The sequence below is a fragment of the Astyanax mexicanus genome, chromosome 19 (genome assembly GCF_023375975.1).
Source record: "Astyanax mexicanus isolate ESR-SI-001 chromosome 19, AstMex3_surface, whole genome shotgun sequence".
Classification (NCBI taxonomy): domain Eukaryota; kingdom Metazoa; phylum Chordata; class Actinopteri; order Characiformes; family Acestrorhamphidae; genus Astyanax; species Astyanax mexicanus.
This window is the reverse complement of record NC_064426.1, coordinates 42,266,770-42,293,942: the sequence shown is the minus strand read 5'-3', so window position 1 is coordinate 42,293,942 and position 27,173 is coordinate 42,266,770. Positions and strand designations below refer to the sequence as shown.

Genomic DNA, 27,173 nt, shown 5'->3' with positions numbered 1-27,173 from the left:
TTTGTCTTTTATTCTTCTTTTTTATCATGCATTAATCTTTGGCCGATTTTAGGAGTGGATTGTTAAGAATTCGGATACCTATTACTTTCAAATCCAACAAAATGTTTTATTTCTGCAAAAGTTTTATTAAATTTAAAATGAGATATTATTAATATTAATTTTACATATTTTCAGTATCCAAGTATTTTCTTAATTTTTTGTTAATTAATTTTTTTTTATAGTTATTATTTTAATTTGAGTTTTTAGCTGTTCACCTCCATTCAACCCCATTCATTTAGTCTCCCTCGCGGGCGCCCCCTACCGGTTTGCATTATGTACTGCAATAACTCAGTCAACATAAACTGGAGCATCTCGCTATAAACCAGCTTTGTTATTAAAGGGACTTAATCGATCTCCGAGCTGGTGAATGGAGGGAGATCCGGGGATCTGATCCGGATTATTCTGGTCTGAATGATCCAGCTGGTTTTGTCTGTGGTTCGGTTTTGTTGTGTGAGCTGCTGTGGTTGTAAATCAGGGGAAATGGTTAAAAACAGATCCTGGACCTGCTGATGGAGATGTGAAGGAGGATTACACAAATAAACCGGATTAAATCGGTGAAGCGGAGCCGCGGAACGGTGAGACCGGATCACACCCATCCATCCATCCACCCTTCCTTCCATCCCTCCATCCCTGCATCCCTCCGCCGCCCCGCTCCTTTATACCGGAGCTCTGTGTGAAGCTGCGAGTGTGTGGTGAGGCTGGTGTGGGTGTGTGTCCTTATTGTGCTTATATATTTATGCATTAAACCATATATTACCTCTTTAACCAGTAAAACAGGCGTGCTCTGTGTGTTATATATTGATACAAATGTATATATTTATTTATATTGTAGCTGTTGTGTGAAATTTCGCCCCCACATCCATACAGATGGTGCTGATGCTGAGGATGATGCTGATGCTGAGATGCAGAGCTTTCAGACCTCAAATAATGCAAAGAAAACAAGTTCAACTTCATTTAAGTTTTAAGAGTTCAGAATTAATCAATATTTGGTGGAATAATCCTGGTTTTTAATCACAGTTTTTTTATGCATCTTGGCTTTTTCGTGTTCTCCTCCACCAGTCTTACACACTGCTTTTGGATAACTTTATGCTGCTTTACTCCTGGTGCAAAAATTCCTCTTGATTATATTCCAGAGGTTTTTAATTTGAGATTGTATGTTGGGAGTGTGAGACACAGGAGTGTGTGTGATTATTACAAATAGGGCTCTATATCACCTGTTGTTAGATGTATAATGATGTATAGCTCATCTAACGATATAGAATAGAATAGAATAAAATAGAATAGATTAGATTATAATAGATTTAATAGAATATTAATACACACATCCAAAAAACGCATATGATCTGTTGGGAGTGGAGGACAGAGAGGGGTGTGTTATGAATAAGACCACATATCACCTGTTAATCAGTACATATGTTTTAACTCTTTTAAATATATATTATAATAATATATTATATCAGTGCACACTCCATTCTTTCTTATGTGTTTTGTAGCTGGGAGTGAGGAAAAAAGATTAGAAAAAAGATTTTAATGAATTATAGCGCATATCTCCTGTTCTATTTGTATTACAGGGTTTTATATATATGTATGTATTATATGTATGTATGTGTGATTTCACTGGATGGTACTGGATGTTGAGGACAAGAGCTAAATACTATCGTTTAGTAAATTAGACCATATACTTCCTCTTTAATCACTATTACAGATTTGGTCTGTGCGCTGTATAAAATAATATAATATAATTAAGGATGCACAATTATATCAGAATTTATATATATGTTTTATTTATTGTATACTTGGAAAGAACCAAGCTATAACTTTATAATCCTTTGAAATAAGCTTATTGTTGTATACCTTTAAATTGTTTTTTGTCTGTTGTTTTGTTGTTTAACTTGTTTATTTGAACTATAAAGGTGTTAGAAGGATTGTCAGTATGATATTAGACAACATCCTACAGTGTTACCTGGTTTATATGTTGTAGTAATCTCCCTGTATGTAGAAGAATCATTGGAAATTATATATATATATATATATATATATATATATATATACAGTGCAGTCACTGTAATTTAACAGTAAAGACAACTGTAACTTGCTCTTATGACCTATAACACTGTGATGAAGCATTCAGTCATGATATACAGTAAAACATACTGTATCTGAACACCCAAGGGAAAGACTACACACTGATGGTGTGTGAAGGTTTGAGGGAGACTATACTGCATCAACAGCAATGTTCTGAATTTGATTGAACCAGCACTTTTCTCTTAGACTTTCCCTTTAATCATACATCAGTTAGCATAGCTCAGTGTATCTAATAAATATTACTGGCAGCAGTGATTTGATGTTGTGAGTGGGGCATATCACTGCACACAGAACCTGGAAACACACTGCCCTCATTAAAGCTGCATGATCCCCTGAGTACTGAATGAATATCACTCTCACACCCATGGAAGTGACAGGAGGAGGATGGATCCTGCCACCCAGGGCGGCACAGCGGGCATCCAGCGATGACCTCTACTGTAGAACAACTGCAGGCAAACAGTTCCTGCTCGTGTAGCAGCAAATTCCTGCTTTAAAACTGAACAGAAATGAGAAACAAAGCAAGATATTTCATATTTAATCTGCGTAACTTCATTTAATTTATTAATAAATAATTGATTTCTGCATTTAAGACCTGCTACAACAGTCTAATTACACATCCTCTGCCTTCTGAACTTCTGAGTATATCTACACTGATGGGCGTGGTGGTCTAGACAGATGCCAACAGTCAGACGTTCATTGCTATCTTGGCAACAAGTGCACAACCCCAACTTTTACATCAACAATAAACAGAATAGTAAATAAAATAACATTGCTGTTCCCGTAAATCCAGCAACCAGCAGCTCAGTTTCCTCTGCTGAGAAGAGTTTGTTGGACACGTCCAGGTAGCTGCACCGTTACAATAGCAATCCACCAAAGACAGAGCTCACCTGATCTACTCTTAAAGTTAATGATGAGCAAGTGATACTCTGATTGGTTTATTTCACGTTACGCCCAAAATTAACCACACCCATGACTAATTAAGATAAAAAAATTAAGTAGTACATGCCTTTTGCTTTGTGTTTCAAGGCTTGTGTACTTTTCCCGTCGTTACAATAGCAAAGACAGACTGACACACCCTAAAGCATGCTGCACAAAGTGAACGGTAGACGGCTCTTCTAGAAATCACTAAAATAGGACTCTGAGGAATATTTATAGATATATCATATTGGCTTAGTGTTATCCAAAAGCAGTGTGTAAGACTGGTGGAGGAGAACATGATGCCAAGATGCATGAAAAAAAATGTGATGGAAAAAACAGGGTTATTCCACCAAATATTGATTAATTCTGAACTCTTAAAACCATTATTTGAGGTCTGAAAGCTCTTCATCTTTTTTTTGTTATTTCAGTCATTTCTCATTTTCTGTAAATAAATGCTCTAAATGAGAATATTTTTATTTGGAATTTGGGAGAAATGTTGTCTGTAGTTTATAGAATAAAACAACAATGTTCATTTTACTCAAACATAAACCTATAAATAGCAAAATCAGAGAAACTGATTCAGAAACTGAAGTGCTCTCTTCATTTTTTTTCAGAGCTGTATCTTTTATTTTGCTTTTTTTAGGTTCCCAGGAACCATGAGGCATGCCGCGCCGCTGTGGCCCAGTGCGGACACAGTTGCAGGGGAAGATTGAACGCTGCTGAAGTCTCAAGGTGAGTGTCTTTTCTAAGAATCTGAATTTTTATTGATCTGGAGATCAGGCTGACCTCGCTCGGGCTGAACTGATCAGCTGATTTATGACTCCAGGAGTTTTCATTCGGGTTTTCTTCTGCTGGCTTATCTTTTATATTTTATAATATCACCACACTGAAAGCATCAGGCCAGAAGAAATGTGCAGAGTTGTGGTTTAAAGTGTCATTAAAACCAGCATTACGTATTAAATTTTACATTTAAATGACAGATTTAAGGCTCAGAGAGGTCGAGCTGACTAAGGCGCTGCCACTATGATCGGGAGATTGCTGATTCGAATCCCGGTCATGCAGCTTGCCATCAGCTGCCGGAGCCCTGAGAGAGCGCAATTGTCCTTGCTCTCTCTGGGTGGGTACAGTACAGTAGATGGCGCTCTTTTATCCCCTCGTCACTCCTAGGGTGATGTGGATCAGCACAAGGCTGCGTCTGTGAGCTGATGTATCAGAACCGAGTCGCTGCGCTGCTTTCCTCTGAGCGTTAGCGCTGTGATGCTACTCGGTAATGCTACAGCATCAGCAGCAGCTCAAAAAGAGGCGGAGTCTGACTTCACATGTATCAGAGGAGGCATGTGCTAGTCTTCTTTACCCTCCTGGTGTGTTGGGGCATCACTAGTGATCAGGGGAGTCCTAATGAGTGGGTTTGGTAATTGGCCGTGTAAATTGGGGAGAAAATGGGATAAAAATTTGGTTAAAAAAAAAATACAGATTTAAAATGTTTGCAATGCTCCACAGCCTAGTTATAAAGACACCCTAATTACTGCACTGTACTCAGCTCTGGAAAAAAATGAAGAGATCACTTCAGTTTCTGAATCAGTTTCTCTGATTTTGCTATTTATAGGTTTATGTTTGAGTAAAATGAACATTGTTGTTTTATTCTATAAACTACAGACAACATTTCTCCCAAATTCCAAATAAAATACTGTCATTTAGAGCATTTATTTACAGAAAATGAGAAATGGCTGAAATAACAAAAAAGATGCAGAGCTTTCAGACCTCAAATAATGCAAAGAAAACAAGTTCATATTCATGAAGTTTTAAGAGTTCAGAAATAATCAATATTTGGTGGAATAATCCTGGTTGGTTTTTAATCACAGTTTTTTTTTCATGCATCTTGGCATCATGTTCTCCTCCACCAGTCTTACACACTGCTTTTGGCTAACTTTATGCTGCTTTACTCCTGGTGCAAAAATTGAAGCAGTTCAGTTTGGTGGTTTGATGGTTTGTGATCATCCATCTTCCTCTTGATTATATTCCAGAGGTTTTCAATTTGCTAAAATCAAAGAAAGATTTTCCAGAGCTGTAAATCAGGTTAAACTGCACCTGAACAGCTGTTTAGCTTAAACCTGAAGAGTATATTTGATAGTCGGGTGAGGTCTTGGTGCAGTTGTTTTGGTCCAAACCTGAGCAAACCGGATCAAATATTTCTGGTGTGAAAATGCCCTAGGAAGGAAAGAGCAGAAGGGAAAGGATCCAAGCTGTTGATGAGATGTATAGTCATTTATAGTCATTTAAACCTAGTCATTTAAAGTTAATAGTTCCCTGATTGGATGGAACACACCTGGGTAAGATTCCTGTTGGTCTCTGAGATCCTGGACGGCTGTTTGGATCCTCTATAAAAGAGAGACTGAGGAACCAGGTGCTCATGCAGAACATGTAAATGGAATTTGTTTGTTTAACAGGCTGAACTGTGGTTTCTTGCTGTGGTGTTCTTCCCTGTAGGCCAGAGTGTGTGTGTGTGTGTGTGTGTGTGTGTGAGTGTGTGTTTAAGTGTGTGTGTGTGTGTGTGTGTAGGAGCACAGGTTTCATTTCTCTCAGTAGAACAAACTCAGCCGAAAGCTGCAGCTCCACCACCAACCGTCCTATTTATATCAGTTTAGAGGAGCTCAGATTTTGTTCTTTCTTTTCTTTTTTTCTATGTCTCTCACTCTTATTTCATCCCTCTCTCTCTCTTTCTGTCTCTTCACCTGTTCCCCTCTATTGTGTTTGATGATCAGATTATGTTGCAATCCGTTTTACACTGGGTCAGGTGCGGCAGGTGTGTGTGGAAGTGTGTGTTCAGGTTTCTGGGTTATTTATTTGGGGTTTATGTGGCACGTCTTCATTTTTACCACCCTGTTACACACCTGCTGTATTAACCCTTTAACCCTCTGTTGGAAAAGATGTTTTATGATTAATTATATTTTTTATTAAGGTAGAGCAATGTAGAGACAGATAAAGCAAGGTAGAGTGTGGTAAAGGTGGGGAGAGTGAGGCAGAGCGAGGGTAGAGTGAGGTAGAGTGTGGTAGAGCATGGTGGAGTGAGGTAGAGTAGGGTAGAGCAATACAGAGTGAGGTAAAGTGAGGGTAGAGTGAAGTAGAGCAAAGTAGAGTGTGGTAGAGTAGGGTAGAGCATGGTGGAGTGTGGTAGAGTAGGGTAGAGCAATACAGAGTGAGGTAGAGCGAGGGTAGAGTAAGGTAGAGCATGGTAGAGTGAGGTAGCGTGTGGAAGAGCATGGTAGAGTGACGTACAGCAAGGTAGAGTGAGGTAGAGCATGGTGGAGTGAGGTAGAATGAGGTTAGAGTAAGGCAGAACATGGTGGAGTGAGGTAGATTAGGGTAGAGCAATACAGAGTGAAGTAAAGTGAGGGTAGAGTGTGGTAGAGCATGGTGGAGTGAGGTAGAGTAGGGTAGAGCATGGTGGAGTGTGGTAGAGTAGGGTAGAGCAAGACAGAGTGAGGTAGAGCGAGGGTAGAGTAAGGTAGAGCATGGTAGAGTGAGGTAGCGTGTGGAAGAGCATGGTAGAGTGACGTACAGCAAGGTAGAGTGAGGTAGAGCATGGTGGAGTGAGGCAGAGTGAGGGTAGAGTGAGGTAGAGCATGGTGGAGTGAGGTAGAGTGAGGGTAGAGTGAGGTAGAGCATGGTGGAGTGAAGTAGAGCGAGACAGAGTGAGGTAGAGCATGGTGGAGTGAGGTAGAGTAGGGTAGAGTGACGTACAGCAAGGTAGAGTGAGGTAGAGCATGGTGGAGTGAGGCAGAGTGAGGGTAGAGTGAGGTAGAGCATGGTGGAGTGAGGTAGAGTGAGGGTAGAGTGAGGTAGAGCATGGCGGAGTGAGGTAGAGTGAGGATAGAGTGAGGTAGAGCATGGTGGAGTGAAGTAGAGCGAGACAGAGTGAGGTAGAGCATGGTGGAGTGAGGTAGAGTAGGGTAGAGCAAGACAGTGAGGTAGAGCGAGACAGAGTGAGGTAGAGCATGGTGGAGTGAGGTAGAGTAGGGTATAGTGAGGTAGAGCATGGTGTAGTGAGGTAGAGTGAGGGTAGAGTGAGGTAGAGCATGGTGGAGTGAGGTAGAGTGAGGGTAGAGTGAGGTAGAGCATGGTGGAGTGAGGTAGAGTGAGGGTAGAGTGAGGTAGAGCATGGTGGAGTGAAGTAGAGCGAGACAGAGTGAGGTAGAGCATGGTGGAGTGAGGTAGAGTAGGGTAGAGCAAGACAGAGTGAGGTAGAGTGAGACAGAGTGAGGTAGAGCATGGTGGAGTGAGGTAGAGTAGGGTAGAGTGAGGTAGAGTAGGGTAGAGTGAGGTAGAGTGAGGGTAGAGTGAGGTAGAGCATGGTGGAGTGAAGTAGAGTGAGGGTAGAGTGAGGTAGAGCATGGTGGAGTGAGGTAGAGTGAGGGTAGAGTGAGGTAGAGCATGATGGAGTGAGGTAGAGTGAGGGTAGAGTGAGGTAGAGCATGGTGGAGTGAAGTAGAGCGAGACAGAGTGAGGGAGAGCATGGTGGAGTGAGTTAGAGTAGGGTAGAGCTAGACAGAGTGAGGTAGAGCGAGGGTAGAGTAAGGTAGAGCATGGTAGAGTGAGGTAGAGTGTGGTAGACCATGGTAGAGTGACGTACAGCAAGGTAGAGTGAGGTAGAGCATGGTGGAGTGAGGTAGAGTGAGGTTAGAGTAAGGTAGAGCATGGTGGAGTGAGGTAGAGTAGGGTAGAGCAATACAGAGTGAGGTAAAGTGAGGGTAGAGTGTGGAAGAGCATGGTAGAGTGAGGTAGAGTGAGGGTAGAGTGTGGAAGAGCATGGTAGAGTGAGGTAGAGTGAGGGTAGAGTGTGGAAGAGCATGGTAGAGTGAGGTAGAGTGAGGGTAGAGTGAGGTAGAGCATGGTGGAGTGAGGGTAGAGTGAGGTAGAGCATGGTGGAGTGAGGAAGAGTGAGGGTAAAGTGAGGTAGAGCATATAAACTGGTATTTAAATGACAGTAATATAGTTTATTCCAGTTATATCTGGGGTTATAAACGTATAATAAATATATAGTTATGGCTCCAGGTCTGTCTGAATGCAGGGTTTAGTGCAGGTCGTGTTTATTAGTGCAGTTTTCTGTGTGTAAAGTAGGACAGTGAGAGACAGCGGCGTCCTCCTCCACCCAACGTCTCGTCTCCTTCAGACGCTCTGTCTGACAATTCTTCTCCTCTCTCCTTCTACTGCCATACACACTTTCAGTCATCTCTCTCTCTCTCTCTCTCTCCATCATCTCTCCATCCTGGATCTTCACACTTTATATAAACTCAGACTGGCTTAATTTCTCCTTACCTCAAATTCAGCCATCCCTATTTTATTATTTCAATATCCTCCATGGTTTTATATATATATGTGTATATATGAGTATTTAAACAACAGTTAGTTCCGACCTTACAATCTGATTGGTCGAGAAGTGTTCAAGCCGTGATGATATTCGTGATAACAGCACGGCCTTCTCACACTAAACCTGTATCACTCCGCCTACGCATTGCCGAGTAACGGCGTATGAACACAGGACAGCTTAGAATCTACAGCGGCTGCGGTAGCTTAGCACAGGCTAGCGCTCAACCATGCCATGCTCGCCCGCAGCGCTGGCTGTTTTTTGTGGAAAAAAGGGAAAGAAAATTGCTCGGTTAATGCCGTCTGACAGCCAGAATGCTAACCAGCCAGGCTAGGCTACGCTAAGCTAATGCTGAGCTAAAGCAAGCTACGCTAACCTAACCACAGTCCAGCCGGCTAGCCAAAACCAACACCACCCAGCAAAACAAGCAGAAATGCTCAAAAAACACACACCTTTCACCTGAAGACGACTCCACGGAGCAGGAGAGGAGAGTATTAGCGTTATTTCACGCTCCTAACATTTACCATCCTCACTTATTCACAATTTTACTTTCAGGCTAACTTTCGTGGTGTTAGTCTGTATAAAGCATACAACGTTTTGTAGTTAAGTTTCAGTTCTGTTACAGTTGTTGTGGAACTACTTTTTGGTGGAAGGCTCAGTCCATATTAAAGCATATTCATTCTGAATTCCTTAAAGTTCTTTGATTTATTTTCTTTATTCATTTTGTTAAAAAAACTGCTGTATAAAAGCAGTAGAACACTCGAGGTCGTGTGTGATGATCTACAGTACTCGCCTTCAGCTTGTGCCTACGACCGAATCACAGCCATGATGTTATTCGTGATAACACACTCCCTCTCGGGTTCTATTGCTTAAATATGTAATATGTGTAAAATAAAAAGTTTTGGCCGAAACTGAAGAAACAATTAAATATTTGCCCAAATACAGAAAATAGCAACAGTGCAATGAAACCAGAGGTGTTGAGTCTACTAACTCTGTTAAAATAATCCCTAATATTAGAGAAATTATGGCAATATCTTCTAAAATATACTTTTTTATCATTTTTTGGACAAAGAACAACATTTTTTGTCATTTTTCGGCTGAATTTTTTTGGCTTTTTTGGTCAGAATACCAAAAGTTCTTTTAAAATGCATTTCAACAGATTATTTTCGTGGGTTGCCAGATATTCAGGGCATGCCTAAAATTATTTGGTCTTTTTACTTATATGTTTGAATAAAGAAAGAGCTTTTTGCACAATTTTTAAGACAATTTTTTTTTTGTTTAACATATATTCAGTGCATTCTTAAAATTGTATTATTATTTTTTCATTTATTCAGCTGAATACCAAAAAGGGCTTTTCTCACAGATTGTTTTTTAAAATGTTAAGTGCATCCCTGAAATTGTTTGCTCAATTATTCATCCAAATATTTTTGCCACATGTCTGAATTATTTCGGTTTGCCGGTTTTATTTGTGCATCCATAACAGTATTATTTTATTTATTATTATTTATTTATCATTTACTCATCAGAATACCAAAAGTGTTTTACCATTTTTGACCAAATTACTTTGTTTGTCAAATATCGAGTAGATCACTAATATTATTCAGCTTTTTCACTTATTAATTTTCTAGTTGGGCTGGGCGATATATCAAGTTTTTAAGAATTATCAATATATTTTCATATGAGATATAATATGAGGCAATATCTCATATTTATTATCATATATGTCATAATATAGCCTTTCTCTTCCTACAGTTTGTCTTTACTGATACGTTGCCAATTTATGTTTCCAATCCTTTAAAAAATCTTATGTTTATCTATAAATTATTATTTTAGTTTATCTATATGCAGAAGTTTCTTTTTGCTTTTACCTTGTGGATGAAGAAATATAACATATATCCCCATTCAGCTAAAAAATAATCATATTTAGATATTAGTTTTGATCCAATTCGCCTAGCCTACACTGAAAAAAATGATGAGTAAAATTTTCTTTAAAAAAGTTTCCCAACTTTCTGCATTTACTTTTTTTAAGTAAATTTAATTTCAGATAAATTTAAGTAACTTCAACTCAGTTTCAAGACTTAAATAGAGTAAATAAGTGAACTGAACTTCAGTCAATCCTTTCTTTTATTAAACTTTACTTCATTTATTTTTACTGAATCAATCCTTTCTTTTAGTAAACTTTACTTCATTTATTTTTACTGAATCAATCCTTTCTTTTAGTAAACTTTACTTCAGACAATGTGCTGTCATGGTTCAGATCGTACCTCACTGGGCGCTCGTTCAAGGTGTCGTGGCAACGACAGCTGTCCTCAGCCCGCTCCTTATCCACTGGGGTTCCCCAAGGTTCGGTACTGGGACCCCTTCTCTTCTCCATATACACCACCTCTCTTGGTCAGGTTGTCCGCTCACACGGATTTTCCTACCATTGCTTTGCTGATGACACCCAGCTATACCTGTCATTCTCACCTGAAGATCACTCAATCTCTGCACGGATATCGTCGTGTCTCTCTGACATATCCTCATGGATGAAGGAGCATCACCTTCAATTAAATCTCTCAAAGACTGAACTTCTGGTTATACCAGTAAAACCATCTTTTCAACACAACTTCTCTATAAATATCGACTCTCTCTCTCTCTCACCGACAAAGGTTGCTAGGAACCTGGGTGTTCTGGTTGATGACCAACTCTCCTTCACGCACCATGTGGCCTCAGTTGCTCGGTCCTGCCGCTTTGCGCTCTATAACATCCGAAAAATTAGACCGTTCTTGACGCAACAGGCCACCCAATTCCTGGTGCAAGCGGTCGTCATCTCACGCCTCGACTACTGCAATGCCCTGCTAACTGGCCTCCCGGCCTGTGTAGTAAAACCACTCCAAATGATCCAGAATGCAGCAGCACGTCTGGTCTTCAACCAGCCAAAACGGGCACATGTCACCCCGCTGCTCATTGAGCTCCACTGGCTACCGGTTGCTGCTCGCATCAAATTCAAAGCTCTTACAATCGCCTACAAGGTGATGACAGAACAGCTCCTTGCTACCTGCACTCGCTCCTGAAGGCTTACGCTACCTCCCGGCCGCTGCGCTCCTCCAGTGAACGTCGCCTCGCTTTAACAAACAAACATTCACACAAAGCAATCCAGACTGTTCTCATACAGAGTTCCCCAATGGTGGAACAAACTACCTTCCACTACCAGATCAGGAGAATCTCTCGCTATCTTTAATAAACTCCTGAAGACAGAGCTCTTCAAAGAGCACTTACTCTCCTAACACCTCTAACTAACTACCTTCTACTACCAGATCAGGAGAATCTCTCACTATCTTTAATAAACTCCTGAAGACAGAGCTCTTCAAAGAGCACTTACTCTCCTAACACCTCTAACTAACTACCTTCTACTACCAGATCAGGAGAATCTCTCACTATCTTTAATAAACTCCTGAAGACAGAGCTCTTCAAAGATCACTTACTCTCCTAACACCTCTAACTAACTACCTTCTACTACCAGATCAGGAGAATCTCTCACTATCTTTAATAAACTCCTGAAGACAGAGCTCTTCAAAGAGCACTTACTCTCCTAACACCTCTAACTAACTACCTTCTACTACCAGATCAGGAGAATCTCTCACTATCTTTAATAAACTCCTGAAGACAGAGCTCTTCAAAGAGCACTTACTCTCCTAACACCTCTAACACACTAACTACTTCTAACCTCATTTCCTTCTTCCCCTCCTTCACTCCTCTATCCTATTATTCCCCTTTGACCTCCTTTTATCCCTATCCAAAGATGTTTTACCTTTAAACTTATTTTACATTGTACTTGACTATTGTAAGTCGCTTTGGACAAAAGCGTCTGCCAAATGTAATGTAATGTAATGTAATTTATTTTTACTGAATCAATCCTTTCTTTTAGTAAACTTTACTTCATTTATTTTTACTAAATCAATCCTTTCTTTTAGTAAACTTTACTTCATTTATTTTTACTGAATCAATCCTTTCTTTTAGTAAACTTTACTTCATTTATTTTTACTGAATCAATCCTTTCTTTTATTAAACTTTACTTCATTTATTTTACTGAATCAATCCTTTCTTTTAGTAAACTTTACTTCATTTATTTTTACTGAATCAATCCTTTCTTTTAGTAAACTTTACTTCATTTATTTTTACTGAATCAATCCTTTCTTTTATTAAACTTTACTTCATTTATTTTACTTAATCAATCCTTTCTTTTATTAAACTTTACTTCATTTATTTTTACTGAATCAATCCTTTCTTTTATTAAACTTTACTTCATTTATTTTACTGAATCAATCCTTTCTTTTAATAAACTTTACTTCATTTATTTTTACTGAATCAATCCTTTCTTTTAGTAAACTTTACTTCATTTCTGCATACAATATTACCTAATTACAATTACTTCATTTATACAATATTAATGAAATGTAAATATTTTAAGTTAAAACACACATTTAAATATTTACATAATCTCATAGATTTTTTTGTAAACAGATTAAGTCTCACTGTCTCTACACATGGACGGCATGTAATACATTATTTTTAGTTTACTAGTATAAAGAATGTATTAAATGCCGTCCATGTGTAGAGACAGTGTAATATGTGTGTTTTAACTAAAAATATTTAAATTTCAGGAATTATAATATATTATGTATCATAAATTATTTGAGTAATATTGTATAAATTAAGTAATTGTAATTAGGTAATATTGTATGCAGAAATGAAGTAAAGTTTAATAAAAGAAAGGATTGATTCAGTAAAAATAAATGAAGTAAAGTTTACTAAAAGAAAGGATTGATTCAGTAAAAATAAATGAAGTAAAGTTTACTAAAAGAAAGGATTGATTCAGTAAAAATAAATGAAGTAAAGTTTAATAAAAGAAAGGATTGATTCAGTAAAAATAAATGAAGTAAAGTTTACTAAAAGAAAGGATTGATTCAGTAAAAATAAATGAAGTAAAGTTTACTAAAAGAAAGGATTGATTCAGTAAAAATAAATGAAGTAAAGTTTACTAAAAGAAAGGATTGATTCAGTAAAAATAAATGAAGTAAAGTTTACTAAAAGAAAGGATTGATTCAGTAAAAATAAATGAAGTAAAGTTTACTAAAAGAAAGGATTGATTCAGTAAAAATAAATGAAGTAAAGTTACTAAAAGAAAGGATTGATTCAGTAAAAATAAATGAAGTAAAGTTTACTAAAAGAAAGGATTGATTCAGTAAAAATAAATGAAGTAAAGTTTACTAAAAGAAAGGATTGACTGAAGTTCAGTTCTCTTATTTACTCTGTGTAACTCTATTTAAGTCTCGAAACTGAGTTGAAGTTACTTAAATTTATCTGAAATTAAATTTACTAAAATAGTAAATGCAGAAAGTTGCAAAACTTTTTTAAAAGTAAATTTTACTCATCATTTTTTCAGTGTACTCCCTAAGCACTGATGTTAGACATGCAGCAGGGTCCACCACCTTTACTCCAGCAGCCTTCTCCACACAATATAGTATAAATATATAATAGCAGTGTTTTCCGGTTGTGGAATTTCCCGGTTATGGCGGTACAGTAACAGGGCAGTGTGTGTGTGTGTGAACAGGAAGGGAAGGCTGGGAATCTCATTGGGAATTTCCTGGAAAAGCTCAGAGCATCCTGGATCAGAAGACTGGTGTCTGTAGCTCCGCCCCCTCGCCTCAGCGCTCCCCAGAGAGCTATATAGTGTTATAACACTACACAGCTGTGATACAGGTTAACCACCTATATCCTCCAGCGCTGTTACACCGCTGACCCCGCCCCTCCCTGCCGTCGCTCTGCGTGATAGGCCGAACGGGGTAATGGGGAATAGAATGGCTGTGTTTAATGTGTTTAATATGTTTAATGTTATATCAGAGTGCAGGGTATATACTATAGAGAGCTATTAAATAATAATGAAACTATATGAGAACATTAGTGCTGTTATACAGTCATTACTGCGGAGTATCTCTGTTTAAAGCACAATTATCTGTGGATGATGTGAGTCTGAGAGTGGGAAATGATGAGTAAAGACTGTGTAGATTAGTGGGACTCTTTGGGTGGATGTCTGCAGTGTCTGTGGGAGATATTTAGTGTACCTGGTTTAGTGATTACCTGCTTCATCAGTAGGGGTGAACGATTAAATCTTATATATTATACCCTGATATATGGTGCCATATCACCCACTTCTAATTACAACAGCAGGGCCCTACTTTTTGGTTGTTTTTAGCAAAAGAAAAATTCACACTGTTCTCATTATTTCCTATTATATACCTACTAGAGACAGATTATATCTGTCCAGTATCATTTATTTTACTTTAATCCTGATATATGGTGATATTTGGAGTGCATTATTATTATTAGTATCACGCTATTTTTTAATATCTCAGTGATATCTTAGGGATGTGCCATACCATATCATATGCAGTAAAATCAAATTTAATTTTCACTTTGTTGCAGCAGTGTATATTCTTAAAATAGATTTTTTAATTCAGTGTTTTATTATATCGCCAAGAGTATTGTTATCGTGAAAATACCATAAAATATTGTGATATTATTTTATGGCCATATCGCCCACCCCTAGTCATCAGTCATTACCACTTAGGACAATAATGCAAAAAAAAAAATAGAAAAAATTAAGCTTCAATCTAAGTGTCTTTATTTGGTGAGAAAAAAAATCACACATTAAGAAATAAATCTTTTAAAAAGACATCTCAGCAAGATATTTGTACCCCAGGGAAACAGAAAGTGATGAAGAAGTCAAAGTCAAAGTGGTTTTTATTGTCATTTCAGCTATATACAGAGTACACAGTGAAACGAAACAACGTTCCTCCAGGGACCATGGTGCACATAAACACAGTGTAGACAGAACAATAGTGCAACAGTACAAAAGTGCAGACAGACAATACAACACAATACAGACAAAGAATAATAAATAACAAGACAGTGTGCAAATTATGCAGTGTGCAAAAAAGACCAGTGAGGTAGTAATTACCTCTATTACACAGTGTGCAATAGAGTCCAGTGAGGTAGTAGGGTTTTTAGTGCTTTCCATTTTCTGGGGTAAGTGGGGTAAGAGTGTGTGTGCATGTACAGAAAAACCATCAGTTCAGTCTCTGCAGTTAAGGAGTCTGATGGCTTGGGGGTAGAAGCTGTTGCAGAATCTGGTCGTGCTGGACCGGATGCTGCGGTACCTTCTTCCCGAAGGCAGGAGGGAGAACAGTTCGTGTGAAGGATGGGTGGGGTCATTCACAATGCTGGTTGCTTTGCGGATGCTGCGGGGGGTGTAAATGTCCGTGATGGAGGGGAGAGATACGCCGATGATCCTCTCAGCTGTCCTCACAATACGCTGGAGGGTCTTGCGGTCAGAGACGGTGCAGGTCCCAAACCAGGCAGTGATGCAGCTGCTCAGGATGCTCTCAATGGTCCCCCCTGATGAATAACTAATTAAAGGTTCCTAGATGCTTTGATCCACTTTATAAACTACATTAGAAATGGCATAAATGGTTCAAATAGATTTATTTCCCAAAACATTGTTAAGGGTGCTGATAATTGTGGAACAGACCATTTTATTAAAAAATAATTATATTTTTAATAATTATATAATTATATAATCATATATTTTTTTATAATTCACTTTAGTTGAAGTTTGCTCTTTTCTATTTCTTTTCAGAGTGAGAAGAAATAGTGAGAGCTTCTGCAAAAAATGTATAAAAAATATATTTATTTTAAGGCTTTTAACACATTTTAACTAGGGGTGCCAATAATTATGGAGGTGCGCTATATATCCATCTCTCTTACTCACTTATCGAATTTGATAATTGTTTTATTTAATGGGATCATATAGGCCTGTCACCATAAACTATTTTTATGTAGCCGATATATCGTCCCATAAATAATTGCGATAAACAATATTATTATAATTCTAAGCCCATTGAATGCCACTAACATTAGAATAATATAATAGCAAAAGCAGTTATAGCTATTTAAGGACAATAAATTGTAATTAATAATAGTTTTGGGTAATATTATATAGTTTATTCTTCATCTACTGCAGTCTATTCACAGTGTGTAGGTTATATGTTCTTGAGTCGCAGTTATATTGAAGCATTGGTCATTTAGCATGACTGGCTAAAATACAGTTGTCAGACCACAGAGCCTGTGTCTGTCTCTTTTTTTTACTGTCTAGCTTCTTGTTTCTGTTTTGTTTTTTTGTCTTTTCTGTCTTGTTGTCTTTCCTGTGTGCTCTATAAGCACATGTCATCAGAGTGAGTCTCCTCTTCTGTGGTCTAGTTTGTTACCCCGCCCCCCCATTACCTTCCCCAGGTGTTCTTGGTCTGGTCTTTGTGTGCTTCATGTGCTTTTTTTCCTTTTCTTTGTTGTTTTGTTGTTTCTTGTTTTCTTGGCCATGTTAAATCCGTCTAGTTTTCTTAGTCTTGTTTATTTGGGTTTACGCTACACTCTCTTGTTTTATTAAATATTATTACTTGCAATTACATCTGCCCTATTATCCCTCCCTGTCCGTGACAACTGTTCACTGATATACTAGTGCATCTTACAAAATTTGAATATCATGGAAAAGTAACTTTATTTCAGTAATTCAGTTCAAAAGGTGAAACTCATATATTATATAGATGTATTTTATACACAGAGTGATCTAGCGAAAACCCAAAAATCAGTGTCTCAGAAAATTAGAGTGTTATATAATACTAAGTTGTACTTTTGGCAGTGTGGGCGGTGTGCCAAGTCCTGCTGGAAAATGAAATCTGCATCTTTATAAAAGTTTTTTCTCAGCAGAGGGAAGAGATTGATCTTACAGCACTTCATGCTTCCCTCTGCTGAGAAACACTTATACGGAGAAGCAGATTTCATTTTTCAGCAGGACTTGGCTCACTGCCCACACTGCCAAAAGTACCAATCGGCCTTATATAATATTTTTCTGAGACACTGATTTGTGGGCATTATTAAATATTATCATGTTTATTTATCGTACTATTAAAGCAATTTTTTCTGCCTTTAAGACCACATATTTTCCAGGGATGTCCATGCATTTTTAAACAAGACAATGCTTAACCACATGCTGTATGCTGTAAGCTAGTTGTAGAGGTTACAGGTGTTGTCTTGGCCTCTACACCTGTATTACTGCAGCTATTCTTATTGCATTTTGAGGAATTATTTGATATCTCTTTTCTATTCTGCATATAAACTCTATATTTATTTATCTATTTATTGTATCTATTTCTAACATCTCGCTCCACAGAGGTGGAGAATCCCCCTGCAGAGTGCAGCTCCCTCACTGTTCCCCCCGGAGCACTCCATCTGCCTGCACTATCAGCCTGTCTGTGTGTGTGTGCATTATTGCCTATTGGCTGCTCTTGTGGTCCGCCCATCTACATAACCCTGACTAACACAAACACACACTTATACCCAACACACACCCATACCCAACACACACCCATACCAAACACACACACACATACCAAACACACACCTGTACCTGACACACACCTGTTCCCAACACACACTTATATCCAAAACACACACCCATACCAAACACACACCCATACCAAACACACACCCATACCAAACACACACCTATACCAAACACACACCCATACCAAACACACACCTATACCAAACACACACCCATACCAAACACACACTTATACCAAACACACACCTATACCAAACACACACCCATACCAAACACACACTTATATCCAAAAAACACACCCATACCAAACACACACACATACCAAACACACACACCCATAACCAACACACACCCATACCCAACACACACCTGTTCCCAACACACACTTATATCCAAAACACACACCCATACCAAACACACACCCATACCAAACACACACTCATACCAAACACACACTCATACCAAACACACACCTATACCAAACACACACCTATACCAAACACACACCCATACCAAACACACACTCATACCAAACACACACCCATACCAAACACACACTCATACCAAACACACACTCATACCAAACACACACCTATACCAAACACACACCCATACCAAACACACACTCATACCAAACACACACCTATACCAAACACACACCCATACCAAACACACACTCATACCAACACACACCCATAACCAACACACACCCATACCAAACACACACCCATACCAAACACACACTCATACCAAACACATACCCATAACCAACACACACCCATAACCAACACACACCCATACCAAACACACACTCATACCAAACACATACCCATACCAAACACACACTCATACCAAACACACACCCATACCAAACACACACTCATACCAACACACACCCATACCCAACACACACTCATACCCAACACACACTCATACCCAGCACACAGTCACACCCAGCACACAGTCACACCCAGCTCACACTCATACCAAACACACACTCATACCAAACACACACCCATACCAAACACACACCCATACCATACACACACTCATACCAACACACACCCATACCAAACACACACTCATACCAAACACATACCCATAACCAACACACACCCATAACCAACACACACCTATACCAAACACACACCCATACCCAGCACACACTCGGTCAGAGCAGCAGGGCTCTCTGGGTAAACTGTGGGCCGGTGCCACAGGCGTCTCTGATAAAGGCACTTAAGAGGTTTTGCTTCCAGCCCATTACTCCCCGAGCCAGAGCTCAGAGCTCACAGATCATTTACCCTGCATTAGTTCAGCCTGCACTGCTGCAATCATCCCTGCACTATTACTACTATTATATAAGAAGAATTTTATTGCATTTGTTAATATACAGTACCAAAAAAAGACAATCAAAAGTTTAGACGCACCTTTTCATTCAATATGTTTATTTATTTCTTTATTTTATTAATTTTCTACACTGTAAATTCATATTAAAAACATGAAAACCATTAAGGGACACATGAATTATAGTGAAGAAAGTGTTTAAATGCATAGAAACTTATTCATTTAAACACTATTTGGCCAAATCTTTCTTTTGTAAGGTTTCAGTTTTGGCAAAAAAAAAAAAAGAAATTTCTGAATTTTCTGAAATCTAAAATTACAAAGATTTAAAACTTAATGCATGCCAATGTTTAAAAGAAAGATAAAAAATATTAATTAGAAGAATAAAATTAATGCAAACTAAGTGTCATTTACCAAATATGACATTTGTAACAGATTTAAAATGAATAAAATTGTAATATTAGAAATAGGTTTAAGAGGTAATACAGAAGAGTGTTAAAAGATACAAAGTTACAATTAAGTGACATTATAATTAAAATAATAAAAAAGAATAAAAATTAGGTATTAAAGAAATCTAATTACAAAATATGACAGCAATCAGGATATTGCTTTTGGTTCGAATCCTAGTCATGCAGCTTGCAATCAGCTGCCAAATCCCTGAGAGAGCACAGTTGGTCTTGCTCTCTCTGGGTGGGTACAGTACAGTAGATGGTGGTCTTTCTTTCCCCTCATCACTCCTAGGGTGATGTGGATCAGCACGAGGCTGCATCTGTGAGCTGATGTATCAGAACCATCAGAGTCTCTGCGTTTTTCTTCTTCTTTCTTCTAGTCTTCTTAACACTCCTGGTGTTGGAGCATCACTAGTAATAGAGGAAGTCTATCACTATTAATGGGTACCAAATACATACCGACATGCCCTAAATCCAGCTGCGCAATAAGCAATTGAACGATGCGCTGTAGAACGATAAATAGGATCTGGTTGGGAGCTTGTTGGGCGGTTTGGACGCAGGTGTGGTTAGATGGTCACGTGGTGATGTGTGGATGCTCGTCCTCAGCTCTCCCTCAGTATTTTTAATGCTCAGCTGCTCATCCATTAATAAAGAGATTAAATCTGAGATCCCTGCAGCCGCTTTTACTGAGTCAGACAGGCGGAAGAAAGGCTGGAGGCAGAGGGCATGTTCTGAACATCATACGTGGCAGACTGTTCGTTCTGTGCCAGTGTTATAGATCACGCCAGGGCACAGCACTGGGGGATAAAGTAAAAAAAATCTTGCATGAGAATTCCAGCCCTGTAGGATTCAATAGTACCTCATGAAGAGAGACATCAGTACTAGGGGTGTCATGATTCTCTAAATCCTCGATTTGATTTTATTTCCGATTTTAGGGTCACGATTCGATTCGACTCTCGATTTTATTTTTTATTTTTATTTTTACAGCAGAGAGGTCTAATGCAAAGTGATACAAGTGATCTGTAATCAGTGTTGGGAGTAACGGCGTTAAAACGGTGTTACTAACGCTGTTACTTTTTTCAGTAAAGAGTAATCTAACTAATTACTCTGACTGTAACTATAACGCCGTTACCATTTCCGACACCCCGTTACTGCACGTTACTTTAGCCTCTATGAACTTTTTTTTGTTGTAACTTTGGTTTGCCCTGGTTAACCCCTCTTCTTTCCGGTGAACTTGAGCTTCTGGTCGCTGTGCCTGTGTGTTGGCGTGGTGAAGTGAGGCAAAATTGTGACGATTTGCTGCTCTAATCAATTCAGTGATTGCCCTGGACAGGCCAAGTTCCGATTTAAGGAAGTTAAGCTCTTTTTAGCTGCTCCGGTTTTTGTGGTGCTGCTGCTTTCTCTTTTAGAGCTTAGATTCTCTGCCCGAACCCGACCTGACCCAAAGACCGTCTCAAAATCGGGCTCCTATTTTTATTTTATATAAAGCTCCGGTGTGATAATCACTATGTTGCTAAATAACCAATTATTATTGTTCACTAAAGCGAACGAAATAGCGAAAACTGAAAGTGAAAAAACATTTGTGTTAACTGAATCTAATAAAAACGGTAATTAAAAGGAAAAAACATAACTATCTCGAACTGTATTTTGTGTTTATAAAACTAACTAAAACGAACTAAAATTACTGAATTTTCGTGTTTAATTTATTTACAAGAGCTGTTGTACAGCGGAGTTGTACAGCGGGCGGTGTAGCCGCAAAATACGACAGAAAACACTGAAAAACTGCAGAACTATGTATGGGATTACAATATGAGCGCAAGGCAGATGAAAGAGAAACAGGAGATTCAGTATGTGAGAACATTTACCTGTGAGTAGCTCATTCCAGAACAAGCAAATATCTCTCTCTCTCTCTCTCTCTCTCTCTCTCTCTCTCTCCCTCTCTCACGTTTATTAGATTGATCTCTCTGATGAGATGTGTGAAAACTAATAAAAACTAGCAAGCCCACCCTAAAAACAAATTAAAACTTACTGAATTAAACTATAATAAAATGAAAACTGTAATCACGTAGCTCTGGGCGCACGTGAACGCCTCCGCGTTTGACTTGCAGCACTGTGTGTGTAGCTGTTCTTAAAAATCATTTTAATTAAATAATAGTTTTATGCTATGTTTCAGTGTTAATTAACATAATTCTGGTTATATTTCGCTCATTCAATCAGCCCGAAAACAGACAGTTTATGGTTTGGGTTGGCTCGGGCTCATAATGACAGTTCATGGTTCGGGCTTGGGCAGAACGTGCACGGGCTCCGGCTGGGTCTGGTCGGATTTTTTGGGCCCGATCTAAGCTCTATTCTCTTTTGGTGAAGCTGTTATATTAATACCATTTTAACGGTCATTAGATTGTTGTTTTTGTCCATTATTTTGTTTTGTTTATATAAACATATTTCCTTTGAGTGTGGCTTGGTTTGTTTAACTCCATCCCCAGACGCGTTTTTCCGTTTTTTCCGTTTTTTTCAGTATTATATGTTTTAGTAATTTTCTTTGGTTCTGTGAAGAATTTCGTTTTTATTTTTTGTAATTCGTTAGATTATATTTTTGTCAACATTTTGGGTTTATTATCGTTTGGTATTTTTCTAATAATAGTAAATACATAATTCATTTCCTTTTTTTTTTGACGGGCAAATAATAAAAGTAACGCGATAGTTACTTTTACTGGTAACTAGTTACTTTTATAGTGGAGTAACTCAGTTAGTAACTCAGTTACTTTTTTGGAGAAGTAACGAGTAACTATAACTAATTACTTTTTCAAAGTAACGTGCCCAACACTGTCTGTAATACACCACGTTAGGCACTAATGGTCAAATTTAAATAATTTAATTAATATATACATATATATGTAATGTCATCTAGTGGCTTTCTTTGGTAGCAGCAGTGTGCACTATTAAAACAGCAATGTGCAACATAACAAAATAAATAATAAAAAAAATACAGGAACAGTCATGTACAAAATAATAGAACAATTAGAGCCTTAACAAACTGAACTCTATCCTACTATAACAGTTAAACATGAACAGTAAGACTCGAGACCATGACATAATTTCGATCGATTTTGATAAAATATCGGAATCGTGACACCCCTAATCAGTACACCATGAAGAAGTGCGTATGAGAGGCCAAAATATATTCTGCAATATAGCAGTCTATTTTGTATTCATTTTGCTAATTAATGAATGTATTTGATTTTTTTGTGGTTTATCTGCAGCACTTAATATTCTACACTTTAGTACTATGGTAGATTTTTGTTTTAAAATTACTGTATTTTGTAAAAAAAAAAAAAAAAAAAGAAAAAAGTGTATTATGCTAACAAATATGTTTACACAAGTTCAGCATCATTAATATATTTTTTTATTTTCCTACAGTAATATATTCTTGAAAATAATAAAAAATATCTGTTCTTTTTCTCTAAAATAGCATAATTTTAGTGTAGGGTCCCTGAATTTCAACTATCCACCATCATTTCTCTGTACTAGGGTTCTGAATTTAGCTACTCGCTAGCTTCTATCTCAGACTTTTTCTTTCCACCTTTGTATTTCGATTGTGAGACATTTAGATGGAAACATGACTTATTTCACAACTTTGTTTCTGCAGAAAAGTCATAATTTCACATTTTTTAGTGAAGTATATATGTTTGGATGTAAACCAAGAATACAGCTCTGGAAAAAATAAGAGAGCACTTTTAAATTTTCTTTGATTTTACTAAATTAAAAACCTCTGGAATATAATCAACAGGAAGATGGATGATCATAAACCATCAAACCACCAAACTGAACTGCTTGAATTTTTGCACCAGGAGTAAAGCAGCATAAAGTTATCCAAAAGCAGTGTGTAAGACTGGTGGAGGAGGAGAACATGATGCCAAGATGCATGATTAAAACTGTGATTAAAAACCAGAACCAGGGTTATTCCACCAAATATTGATTTCTGAACTCTTAAAAATTTAAACTTGGACCTCCTGATTGTGTAGAGTCCTTGCAGTGTGTTCTGGGAGTGTGTGTGTTGGGGGTGGAGATTGGCTCTGGTTGCTGTGATTAATTGAATGTGTGAGCTGAACCGGTGCCAACTCTGCAGATCTGAGCTTCAGCACTGAGGAAATGTTCACCCGCTGCCTTCATCCTGTTATACTGTTATACCCTCCCTCACTTATTCACTCATTCATTCATTTATTCATTCATTCATTCATTCATTCACTCACTCACTCATTCACTCACTCATTCACTCACTCATTCACTCATTCATTCACTCACTCATTCACTCACTCAGTCACTCACTCATTCATTCACTCACTCATTCACTCACTCATTCATTCACTCATTCACTCATTCATTCACTCACTCATTCACTCACTCATTCATTCACTCACTCATTCACTCACTCAGTCACTCACTCATTTATTTACGCACTCACTTGCTGCCTTTATGCTGTTATACTGTTATACCCTCACTCACTCATACACTCATTCACTCCCTCATTTACTCACTCATTCACTCCCTCATTTACTCACTCATTCATTCACTCATTCATTCACTCATTCATTCACTCATTCATTCACTCACTCATTCATTTACTCACTCATTCACTCCGTATTTTTTACTAATTTATTCATTCACTCACTCAGTTTTTTACTCATTTATTCATTCACTCACTTGCTGCCTTCATCCTGTTATACTGTTATACCCTCACTCACCCACCCACTCACTCACTCACTCATTCACTCCCTTATTCATTCACTCACCCACTCACTCATTCACTCACTCATTTATTCACTCACTCATTCACTCACTCATTTATTCACTCATTTATTCACACACTCACTCACTCACTCACTCATTCACTCCCTCATTCACTCACACACTCACTCACTCATTCACTCCCTCATTCACTCACACACTCACTCACTCATTCACTCCCTCATTCACTCACACACTCACTCACTCATTCACTCCCTCATTCACTCACCCACTCATTCACTCCCTCATTCACTCACTCACTCACTCATTCACTCCCTCATTCACTCACTCACTCATTCACTCCCTCATTCACTCACTCACTCACTCATTCACTCCCTCATTCACTCCCTCATTTATTCACTCACTCATTCATTCACTTACTCTTTGACTCACTCACTCACTCATTCATTCACTCACTCATGCACTCCCTTACTCATTCACTCACTCACTCATTGACTCACTCACTCACTCACTCACTCATTCATTCACTCACTCATGCACTCCCTTACCCACTCATTCATTTACTCAATCACTCACTCACTGACTTACTCATTCACTCACTATTTCACTCACTAATTTACTCATTTCCTTACTTTCTTTCTCATTCACTCACTCATTCATTTACTCACTCACTCATTCACTCACTCATTCATTCACTCGCTCACTCACTCACTCGTTCACTCGCTCACTCACTCATTCATTCACTCACCCCTGCAGCTGTAAAATAAGCAAAATTTGTTTTTACACAATTATTCGTCACCAAACGCCCATAAAATAGTAATTTATGCAGGAAAATACTGTAAAATCTAAATATAATATTGCACAGATTGTCTGACTCTTAAGAACTGGGTTTGCTGCTGAGAGCTGCTTGCTGGCGCTCAGGTTGGCAGTAATGATAATAATAATAATAAAGTGTATTAATATTAATAACTGTGAGCATATGGCTCTGTAACATCTATGTTCCCTTTTTTCGTCCACAGGCTCTGAGCCTTCTGGAGTACTGCCATGACCAGTCAGGGTGGTGGCAATGGGGACACGCCCGGTCCCCCGCCGTCCTCGTCTTCGCCTTCGGCTTCATCTTCGTTCCTCAGGCCGTCCGCTGGCCCGAAGCTGCAAGTTCAGCGCTCGCTGTCTCGCGACACGATCACCATCCACTTCTCCGCTCAGGGTAAGGATGAGGAAGAAGAAGATGAAGAACTGTACGGGCTGGCTGCCACCACGTCCGGACCGGATGGAGACGAGCAGGGCGTAGCGACAGCTGTGGAAGCCAGTGAGGAGTTACTGTTCGAGGGGGCAGGGACGGGGACAGGTCCAGGAGGTCTCCCTGTTTCGTCTACTGTGGCGTCGTCATCCCCAGCCCTTTCCATCCAGCCGTTACCATCCACCACATCGTCCATCGTTTGTAGCCCTGCCAGCTCCTCTTGGCCCTCAACCCAACCTCTCGCTTCTACAACCTCCTCCACCTCTTCCTACACCACCGGTTCTCCAGCCACCAGGTCCTCAAAACCATTCCTCAGCCTGGTCAAGTCTTTATCTACTGACGTAGAGCCTCGCGAAAGCACCACGCCAGTTCCTGTTCCTGCTCCTGCTTCTGCTCCTCAACCCAAGCGCCATCGCCACTTGATGAAGACCCTGGTCAAGTCTTTGTCCACCGACACAGCTCATCCGGAACAAGAATCGCCATCCCATCGCCAGACGGATTCTCGCCTCAACTTGCACCTTTTTAAGCCTTTCGCCCAACAGAGGGTCACCGTACCGCCTGGCGGCGACTCCAAGACGGCACCATCCTCGCCCATAACCTCACCCGATGGGCGCACCTTCTTCAAAGTCCAAGAAGTTGAGGCGCGAATCGAGGACACCAAGCGGCGTCTCTCAGAGGTCATGTGCGAACCTCTTCAATTGCTCAGCAAGATCATTGGCGAAGAAGGGGGAAGCGGAGGGAGTACCACTAGCGCCGTCGCCGCCACAGCCATTGGTGGTGGTGCCACAGTGCCAGGGCAAGGGAGCAGCCATCGACCCAAAAGCCTCTCCACTAGTGCCACAGAGCTTTCCACTCTGACCACCCTCAATGGCCACCTGGAAAGCAACAGCGACTACTGCATCAAAGAGGAAGAAGACCTCGAGGGCGAGAGTCCTCTAGAAGGTACCCTACCCAGGTCACCATCGCTAGGTCTGGACAGGTGCTTCATGTCTGCTCTGGCCCGGCAGGAAGACGAGGAGTTTTGCGAACTTTACAGCGAAGATTTCGAGCTCTGCACGGACACCGAAGCTGACGGGGAACTTGCAGACTCCACCAGGCTCCAGCGAGGGAGCACGGCGTGCAGCGAGGAAGCAACCGAGGGCGAGGAAGACGGTGAAGAAGAAGAAGAGGAAGATGACGATTATGATAAGTCTACGGGAGTACCGCAAAACGGACTCATTCTCCTCGTTTCCATCGTGTACGGCTACTTCGTGCTGCCGCTGCCCACGTACGTAGGGGGGGTGTTGCTGGGAGTCGCCGCTGGCTTCATGCTAGCGATTTTGGTGTTGTGGCTCTCGGCCCCGCGCCGGGTCCCGGCCTGGGGCCCTACTTGCTTTAGCCGGTCCAGGAGAGAGCGCTGGAGTGGGGTCCCTTTGGACATCAAGGAGCCGAGCATCTACAAGGTAGGTCATGTTGCTCGGTTTTTCTGCAAATTTGTGAAAGAATCGTGTATCACTTTGTGATAGAAGCATAAAATTTGGCAAAATCCCCTTTTAGACCTATTTTGTTGGC

At 39.4% G+C, this 27,173-nt stretch overlaps 1 protein-coding gene across 1 annotated transcript in view; it reads left to right on the top strand.

Moving 5' to 3' along the window:
• The first annotated feature begins 450 nt into the window (after nt 1-450).
• Nucleotides 451-27,173, top strand: part of tex2 (testis expressed 2) — a 53,712-nt gene continuing 26,989 nt past the window's right edge. The window contains exons 1-3 of the mRNA XM_022671410.2: nt 451-614; nt 3,686-3,774; nt 25,402-27,064. Coding sequence (XP_022527131.2) covers nt 25,427-27,064 — 1,638 coding nt within the window. The 5' untranslated portion in view covers nt 451-614; nt 3,686-3,774; nt 25,402-25,426. The remainder of the gene's footprint in view (nt 615-3,685; nt 3,775-25,401; nt 27,065-27,173) is intronic.